Raw genomic sequence first — 19,348 nt, 5'->3', positions numbered from 1 at the left:
AGCGAAGCGTTCGCTGCCGACCCCCAGCATTTTAAAATCTCCCCGGGACAGCAGACAGAGAAGATTTTAAAATCTCCCCGGGACAGCAGAGACTTCTCTGTCTGCTGTCCCGGGCGATCTTAAAATGCTGGCGGGCGGGAGCGAAGCGTTCGCTGCCGACCCCCAGCATTTTAAAATCTCCCCGGGACAGCGGAGGCTTCGCTCCCGCCCGCCAGCATTTTAAAATCGCCCCGGGACAGCAGGGGCTTTTAAAATGCTGGCGGTCGGCAGCAAAGCCCTCCTGTCCCCAGAGCTTGCGGGGCGGGAGGTGGGAAGAAGGGCTTTTCTTCCCACCGCCAGCCTTCAGAACAGCCTTCTGAAGGCTGGCAGTGGGAAGAAAAGCCCTTGTCCCCCCCCCCCAGCCTTCAGAAGAGGTCGGGGGACAGACTGTCCCCGGACCTGGTCTGAAGGCGGTTTCCCTAGGAACGCATTAATTGATTTTCAATGCATTCCTATGGGAAACCGTGCTTCGCAAGACGAAAAACTCGCAAGAAGAAAAAACTTGCGGAACGAATTAATTTCGTCTTGCGAGGCACCACTGTATTTGGTCTGTTGGATAAAATATGCGAACATAGGTCCTACCAACTCATCCCTTGTTCATTCCAAAGTAATAAGACAACATTTGGATAGCACAACTTTCTACTTTATTTTGCAAAACTCATTCTATTTACTTTTGTTACATTCTTAAAATATATATCTGCAATACGTCTTAAAAGGAAAAATAGTAATTAAAAAATGAACAAGTGGAGCCCAATATTTCAGGGTTCTTTAAGACTCTAGTTCAAACTAGTGTCAAGCTAGTTCAATATTTCCTGCCGAGTTTGATAGGTATAAATATGCTCCAATATTGAAGAAACAGCCTCTGAGGGTCTTACCAGTTTTGTATTAATTTGATATAAAAAGCCCATTTCCATTTCAAACACTACAACAGACTAAATCGTAAAAACAAGAAAATGAAATATATGTATGTAGTATTTTGAATGGCCCCAGCACCTCATTGATTTTCTGCTCCCTGGCCATTTTGTATAGGAATGTCAGAGCAGTTACTTATTCCACCCGGTAACTTCATACATCAGTGCCCTCAGCTGCCTAGCTTCATAGGTAACAGTGTTCTTCCCTGTGTGCATTTTCTCTTCCTCAAGAGGTTGTTCAATAACAGCTGGGATATTTCGGCCATACACTTCACAGTGCTCAAGGAACTGGACACATTCTTGAATGACGCTGTCACGTACCATGATCACATGCTTGCACATATTTTCCAACAATGACAGGAAACACCTTTTGGCATAATACCAAGTGTCTGTACCCAGCTTTTTATTGTAAGGCTCCAAACTCTTAATTACCCTTGAGATGCCAAAGTCAAAGTTCCCTTTGGCACAGTAAAGCGTCCCAATGACTAGGTTGACAATGCAGAGGTGATAGATCTTTTTATCGGGCTCATGGTAAGAGAGCTGCTCTTCTTCCTTTTCAATCTTCCTCATCAGCTCCTCTGCCTCTTCATTTTGACTAGTCATGATGTAGGAAACACACAGGTTAGCCAGCACAATGGCACTGACCTGAAGGATGTTATCATAGTGCTTCTTTACAATAGGCTCATAGAAACCAATGGCCTCTTTGTATTTGTTTTCTTGCATGAACAATACATGAGCCACATTAAGTTTCCACACTTCATGATCTTTGCAGAAGTCCACTGACTTGTGGAACATCTTCTCCAGCATGGGATAGTTCTCCATGTCCCAATAAATCTTGGCTTGAGCCATAAAGACAGGGACATACCTCTCCAGTGTCTCGTCATATTCATTAACCGCCTTCCTTAGAGCTTCATCATCACGGTTTTTCCTCGATTCCTGCACCTCCTTGGTCAGCTTTCTCAGCTGCTCGGTCAAAGCCCCCGCCAACTCATCAAGCTTATGGAACGCCTCCTCAGGGGCAGTTTGGCAAGTGATCATGGCATCCAAGAAGTTGTACAGATAGGGTGTGAGAAGCTTATAGGTCAGGTGAGCGTTCTCAGCCAGCACATCTGCAGCCAGGTCATAGTACTGATACTTGCAGTAGAGAAGGAGCAGGTTCCCAAAAGTCTCGGGCGGGCAGGGGTTCTGCTGCAGAAGGAACTGCAGCTTCTCGAAGCCTTCGGTGGGCCGCCGGTCCATGTTCATCAGGGCTTGGTTGTGCAAGGTGACCGGGTCCAGCTCCTCCTCGGCCCGGGGCGGCATGTCCGTGAGCGCCTCTTGCGCCGCCTGCAGGTTGCACAGTTGGTACTCGATGGCCGCCTTGAGGTTGAAGGCCTCGACCAGGGCCGTGCGGTGCAGGAGCAGCGTGTTACCCACGCTGCGGACGTCCAGGCCCTCGGTGTTGGTCCCCACGCTCAGCTCCGGGTGCTGCTGCATGCCGCGCTCGATGATATCTGCAATGTGCTTCAGGGCTGGGGCGTACTGCTTGGCGGCGTAGCAGCACAGCGCCATGTTGTAGGAGAGCTCGGGGCAGTAGCCCAGCACCTGCATGGCGGAGGCGAACTTGCTGCAAGCCTCCTCGTGCTGCCCTTCCCGGTACAGCAGGCAGCCCATGTTCACCTCGGTGTCGGGCAGCTCCGAGGGGTCTTCGGCGGCCGCGGAGCTGCCTTCCGTGGCGGCTGCCAGCTGCAGCTCCACCAGGGCCTTGGCGCTGGACAGGTCGCCCTGGGCATAGTGCGTGGCGGCCTGGAGGCGCAAGGCCCGGCTCTGGAAGGCCGGCACGTCGAGCAGAGGGAGAGTGGCGCGCAGGGACTCGGCGTAGAGGCCGGCCTTGTAGAGCGCCTGCGCGTGGTACAGCCGGTACTCGTGCAGCTCCGGGTGCAGCGCCCCGAGCTGCTCGTAGCACTCGGCCGCCGCCGCGAAGTCCTGCAGCTGGTAGTAGCAGTAGCCCAGCAGCGAAAGCCCTGCCCGGGAGCGGCAGCTCCTCTGAAGCTCGCTGCTGAGGATCCCCACCGCCTCTGAGAAGCGCCCGGCCCGAATCAGGCCGTAAATCGCCGCCGTGAACTCCCCGTCCGCTATGGGAGCCACCACCGAGGCCATCCCGCTCTAACAGGCCGCACGCAGGGAAGCGTTACCTAGGCAACGCGCCGCTGCCGGAAGCGGAAGCGCGTCGGCCAACGGGCGTCGGTTTCTGTGGCAACGGCTCTCGAGGAGTCAGGACCGCCAGGAAGCGGCCTTCCCTTGCGCCCTCGGGTATTCACGTTTTTGGTCTCATTTGTTCATAATTTCCCGCCTCAGCGACGTGAGGCGATATGTTTTGAAACAAACAAACAAAATTCCCTAAAGGGGGGGATGACGTAAATTGCGAGCGGCGTGGACTTCGTCTCCCAGAACCGTAAGTGACGAGCATTCTGGGATAAGTAGTTCCTTTCCGGAGGCGTCGGGAAAGAGGGGGCTCTTTTCTGGGTCACGTGACGTTGGAATAGTGGGACTCGCCTGCCCGCCCTGCTGTTTTGCATGTTGGCTCTCTGGCGGGCGGGCTTGAGCGTTGCGGCTGCGGGGCTTTTTGAGTTTGATGGAAAGGAGGACAGGGCTCGGTGGGAAGGCTTAGCTTGAAGGGTCGGACAGTTCCTTCGTTTGCCTGTTGGATTGTCTGCGTGCTTGTACAGTAGTTATTTACGCCTTGACTGCCCGTCCTTTGAGCGCTAAAAGGGGCAGCTGGAAATAAAACTAGCGTATAATTGGGTGGGTCGGCTGAGAGACTGTGGCTTATGAGAAACCTCTAATGTAAGCTGCTGTTAATATCCCGCAGAATGGCTGGGGAGTGCGTGGGTGGGAATACTGGGGCTCCGTGAGAGGCTTACAAGCACCCTGCAGTGTAAAGGTAAAGGGACCCCTGACCATTAGGTCCAGTCGTGACCGACCCTGCAGTGTAGTCCAGTGTTAATTGCCATCCATATTGCATGTTGAGATGGGTGTCACAACCACCCCCTATGTTAAAGGTAAAGGGACCCCTGACCATTAGGTCCAGTCGTGGCCGACTCGGGTTGCGGCACTCATCTCACTTTATTGGCCGAGGGAGCCGGCGTACAGCTTCCGGGTCATGTGGCCAGCATGACTAAGCCGCTTCTGGCGAACCAGAGCATTGCACGGAAACACCATTTACCTTCCCACCAGAGCGGTACCTATTTATCTACTTGCACTTTGACGTGCTTTCGAACTGCTAGGTTGGCAGGAGCTGGGACCGAACAATGGGAGCTCACCCCGTCACGGGGATTTGAACCGCAGACCTTCTGATCAGCAAGTCCTAGGCTCTGTGGTTTAACCCACAGCACCACCCATGTCCTTTACCCCCCTATGTTAGCAACGCCCCATTTCAGATGGGGACCAGAGCTGGCAGATAGATGCTCATTAACAGCTCTTCAGTGAAGCTTTTAGAAACGGTCACCTACTTTATTTTCGCTGGTGAAATGAGCTTCATCCATCCTTTTATATTACAAACTAATGTTCTACTGTTTTAAACTCCTAATTTGCTCACAAACACCCATTGCATGCGCATCTGGTCACTTTTGCTGGCTTCTAGCAAAAGAAGAAGAAGAGTTTGGATTTGATATCCCGCCTTTCACTCCCTTTAAGGAGTCTCAAAGCAGCTAACATTCTCCTTTCCCTTCCTCCCCCACAACAAACACCCTGTGAGGTGAGTGAGGCTGAGAGACTTCAGAGAAGTGTGACTAGCCCAAGGTCACCCAGCAGCTGCATGTGGAGGAGCGGAGAAGCGAACCCGGCTCTCCAGATTACGAGACTACCGCTCTTAACCACTACACCACACTGGCTCCCAGATACCCCATACCTCCAGATGACAGAAATCTCATCAAATTACCACCATCTCTTTCATTCCCCAACTATTAAGCTGAATCCAGGTGTCTTGTGTTCCCTTCCTTCTGTGCAAATGCATCCTGCTTTTTACTACCTCAAGAGATATTGAAGATCTGAAATCAATGTTTAAACCAGTGTGTGTGTGTGTTACTTACTGTAGTTCTACAGTTCTATATGAGTGACAGAAGTTGTTCCTACTCACATTCCCTCTAACACAACAGCTAAAAGTACAGGGGCTTGTTCTTCCTTTGTAACTGATCACCCATCGGGAGGGAACTAAAGCATGAGTAGAATAAATTGTAGAGTTGGAAGGTGCCTCGAGGGTCATCTAGTCCACCCCCTGCAATGCAGGAATGTAAAATTTTGAAAGGGCTGATAAGCAAAGGATCTTCCCTTAGAGTCCACTAATCTTTTACCTTTTCAAAATGTTTATCCAAACAAGTTTTACAATCTGGTTATTGTACCAATATGCCACTACTCTGTTTAGCAATAATATGCTCTTTATCCCCTGGAGGACTACCATGGCTTAGTTTCTTAGTCTTTTAGGCACACACACAGTTATAAGAAGTCCATGCAACAATAAACAGCCTTTTGGGGAACCTAATATTTCCATATCATCCTTGTTTTGCTTCATGGAACATTATGCTTCTCAGCCTAATAGCTGAAGTCACTAAAATATTAATACGTGTTCCTTGGGCATCACATCACATTTACTATACTGTTCATATGTGTTATGCTGTCTGGATATAGTTCTACACTTCAGATTTGAATCTCAAGCCCCTTTTAAACCTTTGCTTTGAAACCTTTATTACTATTTCTTTTTTTTTTTTAGGTGTTCTTTAGGTGTTTTTAAGGTTAAAGGTTTGGAAATCGACACCATGCAATTAAGCATTATTTTTGGTACAAAACACACATAAAGAGGTGCATTCATGTGTGCACTTAGGTATGTATGTGACTTTTACATAAATATGTAGAGGACTGCACCTTATCCCATGAGGAAAACCACATAGCTGTGATCACAAATGGCAACACTTACTTTTGTTTTAACATTTTAGGCATTAGAGTCAGCATTGCGAGTTGTTTCCATGCAGTACTCTTCCTGATCTGCAGGCTGAAGAAAGCATTCTGCATAGACAGATGGTCATTTTCAAATGAAATGAAAACACAAATCACAAACCAGAGTTGGCATGGCCATTTCCTCTAATTTTCACTGTCCAACTTCATTCACTTTTGATAGGCCCTTAGGGAATAGAAGCTGGTAGGCAGCACTTTTAGTAGGGTCTTTTAATTAATGCTGTAATTTGGTTAAGCAATAAACGTAATGCAGTGTTATAAAAAGCCACAGAATTAACCCTTAATGGGATTTTACTCAAGTTGCTCAAGAGTGTTTGTGAACAGCCTAGGAAAAAATGTAAGGGTAAGGGAAATCAATCCTGATAAAAGTTTAGGCTTCTGGCTTCCAAAGGTGGTGAAAAAAAATGCACATCTTGTAAAATCTGTAATTTGGGCAGTTCCCTAACATTGTTGTACTCAATAATTCATTAAAAAAATTGCCCTTCTCTACAGTAATGTGGTGGAGGGGCACCACTTGTAGCGAAGAAGTGTGTACTTTTAATTCCCTGTGCTTGTTGATTTTCAGGGGTAAGTGGTGGGTGGGAGAAGGATGAGCCATTTCCTGTCTGATGCTTCTCTTTTGGTAGATCAGTTGGAAAAGCAAATATAAACTCACAGGTGTGGTGCCTAAAAAACATTAGTTTCCCTTCAAAGGAAAGTTCAAATTGACCCCATTCTGCCACACATCATCACAAGGAAAAGAAGCCAAGAAGCATGCAAGTTGCATGAGTGAGATTTTTCTACATGTCCGGAATCTTGCAACTATTGGAAGCAGATGCAGTATGAGCATGCACTTACCTGGCAGAAAGATCATTTGAAGATAGTGGGACATCCACAGGGTTATTCATCTGTAGAACAGAGGCAACAAGAACCATGGCACAGATCTGATACCATTCACGCACCCATGAAAATTTCGTATTTTTTAAAAAAGGAAAGGAAATGTGAACACTAAAGCTGTCTTCGCTTTTTATAAAAAAATTCCTTCCAGTAGCACCTTAAAGACCAACTAAGTTAGTTCTTGGCATGAGCTTTCGTGTGCATGCACACTTCTTCAGATACACACGAAAGCTCATACCAAGAACTAACTTAGTTGGTCTTTAAGGTGCTACTGGAAGGATTTTTTTTATTTTGACTATGGCAGACCAACACGGCTACCTATCTTCGCTTTTTATGTCACTGAATAACCACTCAAAGTAAGTTGTGAACCCTAATTTTTTAAAAAAATGTGAGGCATCCATTTAGTGATTTATTCTTTTATTTAGTGAGATAAAACAAACTGAATTACCCATTTCAAAAACATGCTGTTATAAAAGTTGAATTGGAGTTGTTGGATAAGCTAAGGCAAACCAATGGAGTGAGCTGTATTAAAGAGGCAGAAATAAATAGACATATATAATCATACAAACGCAAATTACACAGAATATGCATGTTTATGGTACACATGATTCATTTGTGGGTTTTTTTTAAAACCTTAATTAAAATATGCTCTCATATAATGTGACAGACATATTGACAGGCAGTCTGTAACAGTATCTCTCACACCGCTGACTGGTGAAACTCTTAATATGCCCATAACCTCAAACATCAAAATTAGAAAATGTTTAAAAAATCATTCTTTAAAAAATGATCAACATGAGGTATTCACGCACAAAAGCAAGACATTTCTAGTACATAATAAACAATCCCATAGTAACTCCCAAGCCCCTCTTTATTATATTTAGTTTGTATTGGGGTGGTAAACCTGTGATCCTCCGTATGTTGTGACTACAACTCCTGTCATAAGAACATTAGAAGAGCTTGATGCATCAAGCCAATGACCAAACTAGTTGAGCATCTTCTCACAACAGCCACCTGGATACCTGGGGGAAACCCGCAAGCAGGATTTGAGCAAAAGAGCACACTCTCTCCTGTGGTTTCCAGCAACTGGTAATTCAGAAGCATTACTGCCTCCAGGGCATTGGCCACGCATGGTGGCTGGGGCTCATGAGAGCTGTGGTCCACCCACATCTGGAGGACCACTGGTTCTCCATCCCTGAATTTTATATTATTTTGGTCTGAATCCTTTTCACCTTACACAAACATGCCAATTAATTTTTCAGGTTGAAACTGAGGCAGGGATAGAATGGGAAGAGGACCAGCTCTTCTTCCTTGATTGCATTCTCATACTCTGGCAGTCCCCCTCTTTCTCTCTCTTGTTCATGTATGAGCTGGTATGGCATAGTTGAAGGCATGCAGGACTGCAGAGCCTTGGACTCAAATTTGGACTTGGCTAATGTAAGCTCTCTTACTAACTTAGGACCAGTAACAGTCTCCTACCCTAACTTGCCTAATAGTGTTCTGAAGGATACCATTATTTTTTTTAAACTCCATGTATTGTGCCTTGATGTTCTTGGGTGGGCAGGAATTGCTACAAATGTGATTGTAAAAATAATGCCGAATTGGTATATTGGTCAAATGCCAAATAGACGATTACATGCACACAACATATAGGATGTGTTTTGTTTTATCATGGCACAGATAGCATTATTACTATGTACTGTATCTGGTTTGAATAAACTACTGATTTTGACATCCTGTAAGTTTATTTTCACATCAGATACTATTGGCTTCAGTTCTTTTTAAATGTAAATAGTAGAGTTGGAAAGGACCCCAAGGGCCATCTAGTACAACCTCCTGCAATGCAAGAATCTCAACTAAAGCATCCATGACAGATGGTAATCCAACCTCTGCTTTAAAACCTCCAGTGAAGGAGTCTACCACCTTCTGAGAGTCTGTTCCACAGTTGAACATCTCTTACCATCAAGAAGTTCCACCTGATCTCCTTTCTTGTAAATAGAAGCATAATGTATGGTGAGTAATATTTTAATGGGAAAATATTCTGCTAATTATGGAAGTGGATAAATTGATTACTATCTGTGTTCAGTGCGCAAGCTAGTTAGTCGGATCGTATTCCTTTCCTTTTTCCAACAATGACAATGTACTTCTGTTCATATAGACAATCTCACATTATATTTTTCATGGCTTTTCTAACTGTGACGTGAACAGTGTCAAAATTAATATTTACAAGCAGCAGCAAATAAAATATGCTTCATGAGTGACATTCCCTCTCTCTGTGCTCGTTTAGAGGGTGGGGAGAACCTACACTTTTGTGAAAACTGTTGTTTTCTATTTTTCCACAATTACATGTATTTGGAAGCTATTGTACACTCTTGTAATCAGAAAACACAACTGTTAGATCAATGCTATTGTACATTTTATCTAATACACTTACTACACAGGTTTCTCTATTTACTTCTTGGTGTCTAGAATCATAGAATAATACAAGATGGGAATCTGATTGCTAGATCTAAATTTAAAAACTGGGGCTCACTACTTAATATGTTATGACTATCTGGCAAGCACTAGGCAAGTACAACCACTTCCAAATCCAACAAGTAACTCAGGTACTCAAAATATTACAATATAGAATTGTAATGATTCCCAGCTTCCAAGAAGTTGCTTCAGTATGTAGGAATGGCCTAGTTCACACCTAACACTAAAGCATAGTTGTTTAGCTGGAATATAGTTTGTTTGAATGTGTGAACCCAGCCCAGCAAACTAGGAAAGCCATTGTTTCTTGTCTGCTTGTGAACTACTGTTTAACTATGGTTTGCCATAATCTCTGAACCCAGCAGCTTTGCTTAAGCATGTTTTGTTGGGCCATCCTACCGGCAATACTTGTTAAGCAACAAAAGCACAGGGCAAGAGCAAGAGCAGCTGGAAAATAAACCAAGCTTTGGAATATAAACCCTTGGCCTATTTGCTTGTCTGTGAGATGATTCATGGTTTGTTGAACCATTGGTTAAACCACTGTTTAGCATCATGTATGAATGCAGCCAACGCCAAATTAGTCAGGAGAGGGGAAGGGAGTTGAGGGGAAGGGGTGAATCAGAACCACAGCATTAGTCAGCAGATTCTGAATTTTGATCCACAATAGAAAAGATACCAAAAGACATCGGAAATAGATGGAGGCAATTACAAATAGCTGTGTGATGGATGGTTGACATTGTTAGGGCTTCGAATGTATGTCAGCTTGCAGTGGTTTTGCATTCCTGTCACTGCCACTGCTGTTGCCAGGGGCAACAATGTGTTGAAGCCAATAAAAAGGAGAGGAAATGAGGGAACACTCAACCTTGGAAGAAGCTGTAGGTTATGTGCTATAAATTATGTCACACTTAGCAATATGCGGTATCAAAATTCAGGAAAGCTTTATGCAGCTGCCAGCAGGACCAAGTCAATCACAGTGTCTGTTTTTGCCATAAAGCACATATTATATAAATAAGCCTTATGTGGTTTAAAGCATGCCGTCCCAGTTCTTTATTTATTATTGGGGAAGAAAAGGGGAGGGGAGGTAGTGGAGAGGTAACAAAAACAAGTTCAAACAGTGCAAGTATTCATCTCTGTAGCAAGTAACATGGATTTCCCCATTCCTTGTCTGCTCTTTGGCAAAAGAATTTAGCTGTTTTGCATTTTTGTTAAAATAACATTGTTCATTTCATTCTTCAAACATTATTACAAACAGAAAATAATATTAAGGTTTGAAGATCATCTGGTAATATAAACAGATTTCCAAAAATTCTTTTGTGAACTTTGTGCTATACAGGATGTGGCAAATCTCTGCTCCTCCCTCCAGTCTTAAATCTGTGTCCGCAACATCGTAATTCAGGATTCATTCCCACTGATGTTTCTGCAATGCAATTCGTCTACAATGTTTGCGGGCCCTTCAAAAGTGGATGAACATAGCACCTTGTTTTCTTAAGTCAGGCGGTTTTAAGATTCTGAAATCCTAATATAAGAAGTATGTTTAATACAGATTGGCATGCATTCAGAAGACACTGACAGAGAACAAGCAGTACGTTTCATATTGCAGCATTCAGATTGCTAAGATTTCTAGACAGAAACTACGTTTCATTGAGTAAAGGCTATAGCACCTCTATTCAACTGAGAAACCAGACATGTCTGCATTTGATGCTTACTGTAGTTAGCGACAATTTGAAACCAACATACCTATATAATACAGCCAACAAGCTCTATCTGCATACACACAAAACCCTCTGCAGCTGCACAATACAGCCGTGAACGTTCTGCTGTATTCTGCATTGGAAGAGGGTGAACACTCTTCCTTTCACCCAGGACACCACTGTAAAAAAAAACCCCAACAAGTGCTTATATGCAACTGCTGTGACATTAGGGAAACTGCCTTGGTACATTTCCCTTTGATTTGCTGGACTTACATATAACTATCCCCCCCTAAATTATTATTATTTCTATGATTGCCCAAATTTAAACCCCAGCTTCAAGGATAAACGGAATGTGGAGGTGTCAGAGAGATGGGAAAGGGGCAGGTGAAAGAAGAATATTGTATAGCATGACTAAACGATTGAAGGTTTATACATTAGTAAACATCCTAGAAAGACGGGGTGGGGACTTAAGAGTTGGGCAGTTGCATGTCATGAGGCTAAAAAGCTGTCCTGCCTGCACTATAGGGGTATGGTCCAAGAAGAGAGAAAAGAAGTGGGATACCTGAGCCCTGTAGTAATATAGGCCATACTGTTTTCTCCATCTGATCCAGCAGCTGTTCCAAGTTATTAGAGGTCCTTCACATAAGTAGCCCTTTCCTTTCTCCCATATAACTGAAAGGTTGCTATTCATTCCTATGGGTAAGTAGAATGCTGCAGCTGGGGACACTTGCAGTTAGGGCAACTCCTCCTACCTTTTCTACACTGGCTGGACTGGCCCTCAATGACAGCAAGTGCAGTGTGTCTTAGTGCAGAGAACACACAAAGATGCACGGCTCCCTGCTATGTAAGGAGAGTTCAAGCTGAGTAGGGCTGTGGATGTTTCAAGGCTTGGTGGGGGAGCTTTCCCCTGTTGTGCTATATAGCTCTAGAGAGGGTTGACAGCCTCAAAACCTGAGCATTTACTATTATGCATGGGCACAGGAAAAAGGATCCTCATTCCTTTGCTCTTCTGAAACATGTGTGGGGTGGGTGGGTGTTTAACTTCGTGGTGCCCCCCATCTCTTCCTCCAGGATGCTTACTGTTAAGAAGATTGAAAAGGGGAAATGGGGAGCAGAAAGAGAGGTAATTTCTCTCTCGTCTGCCGATTCCCATTCCTTTTTTTTTGTTCTGTGTTCAGCTGGCACTTGTGTCTCAGCTGCTGTGGTGGCCAAAGACTTAATTAACAGCCTGACAGTCTACCTGTGCATTTTCGTTTCTGCTTCCCCCACTGTCCTCTCCATCCCCCATTCCGGAAATCCTGGAAACAGGTTCTTGTCAAGTGGTTTGGTTCCTTCCGAACCCCCCTCCCCCTTTTACAAAAATCTATACTTCTGAGTACTTAAGACAGTGCCATGTGTACTACCACCTTGGGAAGGTGATAACAACAGAAAGTACAGGCAGCCACCATTCTGTACGAAAATCCCAGGTAGCCATCAGTAATCCTGTCAATTCAGAGGTCCAAGCTGGCATGCTAAGAATGTGAGTTGTGTGGCTTTGTATGCAGCGTGGAAGATGCAGAGGTAAAGCTACCTGGTCTCTTCAGTGAACACCCAGCTCACATAATTAAGAGTTGGGGTCTGGTCGTTTGGTGAAGCAATTGCATTCTCCATGTGGTGAGCGTTGCTTGCTGATACATCCAGGCCAACACGTGTAACTGGTTGTATGAAATGAACCTGAACAGACCATGTAATTCGAATGCTAACTAGGGAAGAGGATGTCATTCAGGAGCAGCAATGCCATTCCAGCAGTACTGAAATTTTGCTAAATATGATGTGCTTAAATAAAAGAGCATTCATTTCCAGTGCAGGCAACTCCACTGATATATTTCGGTATTAAACATGAATCACACTGATTTCACACAATATGCAAAACGTTCACTGTATCCTCAGTACATGCAATTTTTGACTTGATTTCGGTTGGCTGCAATAATGGATTAGGCCAACATGTTATTGTTAAAAAAACTAAAACCAACCTGGCCAGAAAAAAAGCAGAGGTAGTCATTGCTCCATTTGTGACATACTCCAGTGTCATACCAATCTTTAACAGTAATAGTCAAAGTTAATGTGATTCAGAAAATATACTAGAAAGCCATGTTCATACCGTATAGTGCAAATTCTCTACCAGAAGGCAACAGATTTCATTTTTATTATGTAATTTTCATGAAATACCATTGGTTTTTTTCTTAGGGCGCAAAGCAGCTTTAAAAATGTTTAAAACAAAATTCTAAAGGAACCCAAATTACCATGCAGAATATTTACCTTTATAGAAGCTTCTGCCTGCAGAACAATTCAAATTGCATTGCTAGTACGAAAGTCTTAAGGAAGCCAGAACAGGTTGGTGTTTTTGAATGTAATGGAGTTCATATCTCCTCTTCAACAGAGCAAAGACAGGCAGTTCTAAAAACCCTGATCAATCATTTGGAGCTTTGTTGTAAAAAAAGCACACACAACCAAAAACCCCTCCTGTAGAATAAATACAATGCAGGCTTCTCTGAACATTCAAGCACAATAAAAAGGATAACTATGAGAAGTGCAGGTAATAACTGGTTCATATCAGTAAATGCAAAATTAGTGCAAACCCAAGTTATTATTACAAACTATTCTCTCCCGCCCCACCCCCCTGAGCCCCTTGTAGATGCCTGTCATTTTTACAAAATTTCAGCCATGCTCTCTCTTAATTAAACTAAGCTGTAAGCTTCATTTACGCCAGTCCTTTATGACCATGTTTGCCATCTTTCAAAACAGCAGCTTAAAATAAGCTGACCGAAAGCAGGCTGCACCAAGCTGCTCATGTCGCTGCAGATACCAACAGAATTGCAGATCCTCCCTTCAGACCAAGTGAAATTCCAGGAGAAAAAAAGGCCTAAACCAGCCGGGTTGTTTTCATCTGAATTAAGCATGTTCGTGACAAAGGATTTGTTTTGTTTGTTTTAAAATGACACAACTAAGCTTTAAACAAGCCTTTCAGACACCTCCTATCCTAGCAGCAGGAAAACATGTGCCGACTTAATTTATGACCCCCCGAGACATGGCAAAGGTGGAGGAAGAGGACGGTGAGGACGTGGTGGTGGTGCTGGTTGCCTGGGAATGCAGTCTTTTTTGGTGCAGCTCCTCCCACCTATTTCTATTGGCCACTACCGAATCCATCATAGGCTTCAGTTTCCCGTTCACTTTCACCAAAGCCTGGGAGGAAGCAGAAGAATAGGAGTCACAAATCACTGGGTTAATAGATGCTCATTTCAGTCCACTGAAAATATAGAATCTTTGCTCAGTTCAGTATTCCCTGGAGCTCTGTGAGATAGGTTCACTTCTGGAACATTTTATGAGACATGGCGTCTTTTTGCTGATATGTACTGTTCTAGAATAGGGACGCGGGTGGCGCTGTGGGTTAAACCACAGAGGAAGGTCGGCGGTTCGAATCCCCATGATGGGGTGAGCTCCCGTTGCTCGGTCCCTGCTCCTGCCAACCTGGCAGTTCAAAAGCACGTCAAAGTGCAAGTAGATAAATAGGTACCGCTCCGGTGGGAAGGTAAACGGCGTTTCCATGTGCTGCTCTGGTCCGCCAGAAGCAGCTTAGTCATGCTGGCCACATAACCCGGAAGCTGTACGCCGACTCCCTCGGCCAGTAAAGCAAGATGAGCACCGCAACCCCAGAGTCGTTCACGACTGGACCTAATGGTCAGGGGTCCCTTTACCTTTACTATTCTAGAATACAACTTTTAATGCAGGAGCAGGGAATCTCTGGCCCTACAAATGCTGTTGGTCTCCCAATTCCCATTCCCTTTAGTCATATCGCCAAAGACCAAGGATGATGGGATTTGGACTCCAGCACCATAAGGAGGACCACAGATTCCTCACTTCTGGTTTAGCAAGCCTGGGTCCACAAAGTAAAATGCAATCACACACCCCCCCCCCCTTCATCCAGACAAGCAACAGACATTATCTCAGTTCAAGCACTAGAGGTGGGTGAAGATGTGGCTCAAGGAGGGGCCCAAGGGTTGCAAAGAGTAGCCTGGCTGCATTCTTCTGCTGGTCCTGAGGTTCTCCACTCCTACTCTATGGGATCCTTGGAAGAAAAGGGGGCCGGTAATGTGCTCTTCTGGAAAGCAAGTTAAAATCATGCAAGTAAAGTAAACCACCTTGAGCACAAATGTATCTGTGGAAAAAGCATACATACATTCATAAACTGATTATGACCATGCCTTCTATCATTCATACATATAGTACATTTTTATGTATATTAAAAGAGCCTAGCAACTCAGGTGTTCAGATTAGCTAACAAGGATGAGGACACTTGCCAGCCTCAAATGCTCTTCCTTATTGCCTTAGGGTTATTAAAATTGAGTAAAATAAATTGAAGGGGATATTTCCATGGTCTTTGATTTTTCAGTCATAAGTAAAGTATAGGCAATTAATTCTATAGAATAGTGATAAAATATATAGTGTAATTAAAAATACCATCGTTTGTTATGCACATTAATCAGGTGACATTTGGACTAGAAAAACTCTGAAGGCTAGATTTTATGTATAAGGTATAAAATGCCTTTCTTCAGAGGCTGCTTTGATATTTAAGCCCTATTTGTACATTTTAATACACTTTGGCTTTGGGACACAGATTCACTCTTTTAATTAAACAGACTACTATAATTCCTATGGAAATTAGCCTTTTAAAAATAATTCAGCCACCAAAGCATTACTCTCAGACTTTCTGGATACAAAGTACACTATTTGGATTTTATATCTGCCTGAGATGTAATTAAAAACTCATTTGATTACTATATATTTTGGCTCTCTTTTACTTATTAAATCCTTGTAATCAATTTTCTTTTATGAAGCTTCTGGGAAATTATCTCAAAAGCAACACATTTCTCTTCCCTCCCTGCAGATTCCTTGAACATTTACTAAATAACTTTCTTAGCACCTGTCCGTATCTGAATCAATCCGCCAATTTATTCCTGAGCTGCTCAGATCTTTTGGCTTCAGTACAACTGAGACTCTGTACCTTCAGCTCTTTGTTCTATGCATCGTGTGCCATTTTGTTGAATGCCAGTTGCTTAGTGCTGGCTTTGTGCAGACTGTTTCTCTCTTAATTCGTTCCCTTAAGGATTCTGATAGTTCAAAGTTGTTACCCAACTCCTACTCTAACAAAAATGTGACAAGTTTGAGTCTGGCTTGGTCTCCAAAATCTAACCGTTGCTGGATGATACTGGAGAAGTAAAGTCATACTGAGGATCTTTTACACAGACAGTGAACAGCTACCATTGGAAAATAAATATTTTTCCTGACTGCAGCCAGTAATCAACACATGTAAATATCAGGGCAAGTCATTACAGGTACAGTGGTGCCTCGCAAGACGAAATTAATCCGTTCTGCGAGTCTCTTCGTCTAGCGGTTTTTTCGTCTTGCGAAGCAACCCTATTAGCGGCTTAGCGCTATTAGCGGTTTAGCGGCTATTAAAGGCTTAGCGGATTAACGGCTAAAAGGCTATTAGCGCCTTAGCGGCTTAGAAAAAGGGGGGGAGCGAAAAAAAATCGGAACACTCGCAAGACGTTTTCGTCTTGCAAAGCAAGCCCATAGGGAAAATCGTCTTGCGAAGCAGCTCAAAAACGGAAAACCCTTTCGTCTAGCGGGTTTTCCGTCTTGCGAGGCATTCGTCTTGCGGGGCACCACTGTAATGCAGTTTTTGTACAAAAGCGTGTATTGAAGAGAAAACTGGGGAATTTCATTGAAATAGTCATACTTTCTATTTGGTTGGTAGTTCATTAAAAAAATTCACGGGTGAAACTTCCTTTGATATTATGAATGGTTATAGCTCTTCAATAAAATGGAACCATTGTGGGCTGGTTCACACTATGCATTTAAAAGCAGTCTGGATGTCTATTGGGTATGGACTCATGTGGACAACTGTGAAGCATGAACTGGGGACATGATACAGTCATACAGTCTTTAGGGTCATGAATCCGAAACGTATTTGGGAAGCTACTCTTGGAAGCAGGATCCTGAGGAAGCTAATACAGCCCACGGGTCATGAGAACCTCATTCCTGGGCCATCTCAGGAAGCATAAGGTGACAAAAATGTTATGGTGAATCAGGCTAAAGCTGGTCCACCACCCTGATCCTAAGGTATATGCTTCTGGAGAGCCCACAAGCAGGGCAAGGAGTCAACACTCTCCCAGGAACCTGGGTTATACTGAATCAGCTCATAGGTTCATCTAGCTTAGTACAGTGGTGCCTCGCAAGACGAAATTAATTCGTTCTGCGAGTTTTTTCGTCTTGCGAAGCACGGTCAAGTCGCAACTGCACCTCTTCAAGCGGTTTTAAGAAAAAGGAAACAAACTTGCAAGACGTTTTCGTCTTGCGAAGCAAGCCCATAGGGAAATTCGTCTTGCGAAGCAACTAAAAAAACGAAAAACTCTTTCATCCTGCGAGGTACCACTGTACTGTCTTCATACACTGATGGGGAGTGGCTTACCAGAGTTTCAGACAGGAGCTTTTCCAGCCCCTACCTGTAGAATCCAGGGACTTAAATGGGAACCTTTTACATACAAATCATGTGCTCTACCACTGAGCTATTCAGTACTCCCTCATTCTTGTTCCCTGGCAACAGGGATTCAGAGGCATAACTATCATGGCTGCTGATAGACATATCCTTCATGCATTTGTCTAATTCCCTTTTAATGCCATCCCATCGGCGGCCATTACTACACATTGTCAAGCCAATTCCACAAATCAGGCACATAAAGTAGTACTTTATTTTGATTGGAGCCTACTGCCAGTCAATTTCTGCCTTATGTATAAATTCATACCTCTTGTTCTCAAAACCATACACGTTCTTATATTTGCAGTGTTCATTTGCAAACTATTTTACAAAGCCCTGTGCTTGCCCTTGCAATTCTGTGAAGTGGGTCACAATGTCATATAATATAATAAATATTATATATATTTTCTCTAGGTTGTCATCCCTGACAAAGATGGGACTTGAACATAATTCTCGTGGGTCCAAGCTGTTAACTTGGTCGGGGAATTATTTGGGCTTTCACATTTCTCCATCCCTGAGGGGAGGCAGTGGCCACTGGGAGATCTGTCATTTGTATCAAAAGCAACATTTAGAATCATAGGTCAAATACAGACCATGGATGGAATTCAGCATTGCGCTAGTACGAACATTGTGTCTGTGTAAGCATTGCAGCTTGCCAGATAGAACAATTCCCCTCTTCTCTCCCACCTGTGTGCTGTTCTGGGGGGTTGTCCCTTAAAGCCATTGACTTGCACTCCTGCCAACCTAGCAGTTCAAAAGCACGTCAAAGTGCAAGTAGATAAATAGGTACTGCTCCGGCGGGAAGGTAAACGGCGTTTTCGTGCGCTGCTCTGGTTCGCCAGAAGCGGCTTAGTCATGCTGGCCACATGACCCGGAAGCTGTATGTGGACAAATGCCGGCTCCCTCGACCTATAGAGCCAGATGAGTGCCACAACCCCAGAGTCAGTCACAACTGGACCCAATGGTCAGGGGTCCCTTTACCTTTATTTGTACTCCCTGCCCACTTCAGAAAACTCAGAGCTAGAGCATCCCTAATAGATGTCTGACCAGCCTCTGCTTGAAAATGTCCAATGAGAGACAGGCCAATACCACCTAAACAACTGGTTCCATTTCTGAACTGCTCTTACTGTGAAACAGTTTTTCCTGGTGCTCAACCAAAACATTCCCTCCTGCAACTTAAGCCCATCTAGTCCTACCTTCTTCTGAGGTAGCAGAGGGGAAATCTGTGTGCATCGTACTTTTAAAGCACAGCACATGACTCCCCCTCAAATAATCCTGGGAATTGTAGCTTACACCTCACAAGAGTTCCTATTCCCAACATCTTTTAACAAAATAGAACCCTTAAGATTCTTTGAGGGGAAATCATATGCTGTAAATGAGCTTGTTTCCCCCCTGTTCTAAGTAGCAAGCCCTTCGGATATTTGAATGATGTTATCACGTTCCTTCTCAGTCTTCTCTAGGTTAAGTACACCCTTCAATCTGTCATCATAGGACTTGTTTACAAAACTTCTGACCATCTTCATTGGCCTCCTCTGGATCCCATTCCAATTTGTCTGCTTAAATGTATAGCACTCAGAACTGGACACAGTATTCCAGATGAGATCTTACTAATGCAGAATGAAGTATTACATCCTGCAATTTAAGAGCTATTTTACCCAACGATGTTAGACACCTGTAACTTAAGAGCTTTATAAATCAAGCATCTCTCCTTGCCCCCTAAAACCAGTTCCAAACTGGTTCAGAGAACAGTGTGTCACCCAGAGAATTACAAGCAGAACTTTCTGCTGCAATGT

At 43.9% G+C, this 19,348-nt stretch overlaps 2 protein-coding genes and 1 long non-coding RNA gene across 10 annotated transcripts in view; 1 reads left to right on the top strand and 2 right to left on the bottom strand.

Moving 5' to 3' along the window:
* Positions 1–660: 660 nt before the first annotated feature.
* IFT70B (intraflagellar transport 70B) lies at positions 661–3,166 on the bottom strand. The gene has a single exon (XM_081169364.1). It carries the CDS (start codon positions 3,087–3,089, stop codon positions 1,083–1,085), a length of 2,007 nt encoding a protein of 668 aa, XP_081025490.1. The 5' UTR covers positions 3,090–3,166; the 3' UTR covers positions 661–1,082.
* An 82-nt stretch (positions 3,167–3,248) lies between these two features.
* On the top strand, positions 3,249–8,461 carry LOC308582305. Its single transcript, XR_014005616.1, has 2 exons — positions 3,249–3,873; positions 8,078–8,461. It is a non-coding gene; the product is annotated as an uncharacterized lncRNA (long non-coding RNA).
* Positions 8,462–10,302: 1,841 nt separating this feature from the next.
* PDE11A (phosphodiesterase 11A) overlaps positions 10,303–19,348 on the bottom strand; it is a 155,536-nt gene continuing 146,490 nt past the window's right edge. For 7 of the 8 annotated variants that reach the window (XM_081209310.1, XM_081209314.1, XM_081209317.1 and 4 more), the window contains one exon: positions 10,303–14,200. In XM_081209310.1, coding sequence (XP_081065436.1) covers positions 14,024–14,200 — 177 coding nt within the window. In that variant the 3' untranslated portion in view covers positions 10,303–14,023. The remainder of the gene's footprint in view (positions 14,201–19,348) is intronic. The other variant, XM_081209313.1, reaches the window with a different exon arrangement.

The sequence above is a fragment of the Podarcis bocagei genome (assembly GCF_964188305.1).
Source record: "Podarcis bocagei genome assembly, chromosome: 1".
Taxonomy (NCBI): Eukaryota; Metazoa; Chordata; class Lepidosauria; order Squamata; family Lacertidae; genus Podarcis; species Podarcis bocagei.
This window is presented reverse-complemented; position numbering and strand designations above follow the sequence as displayed.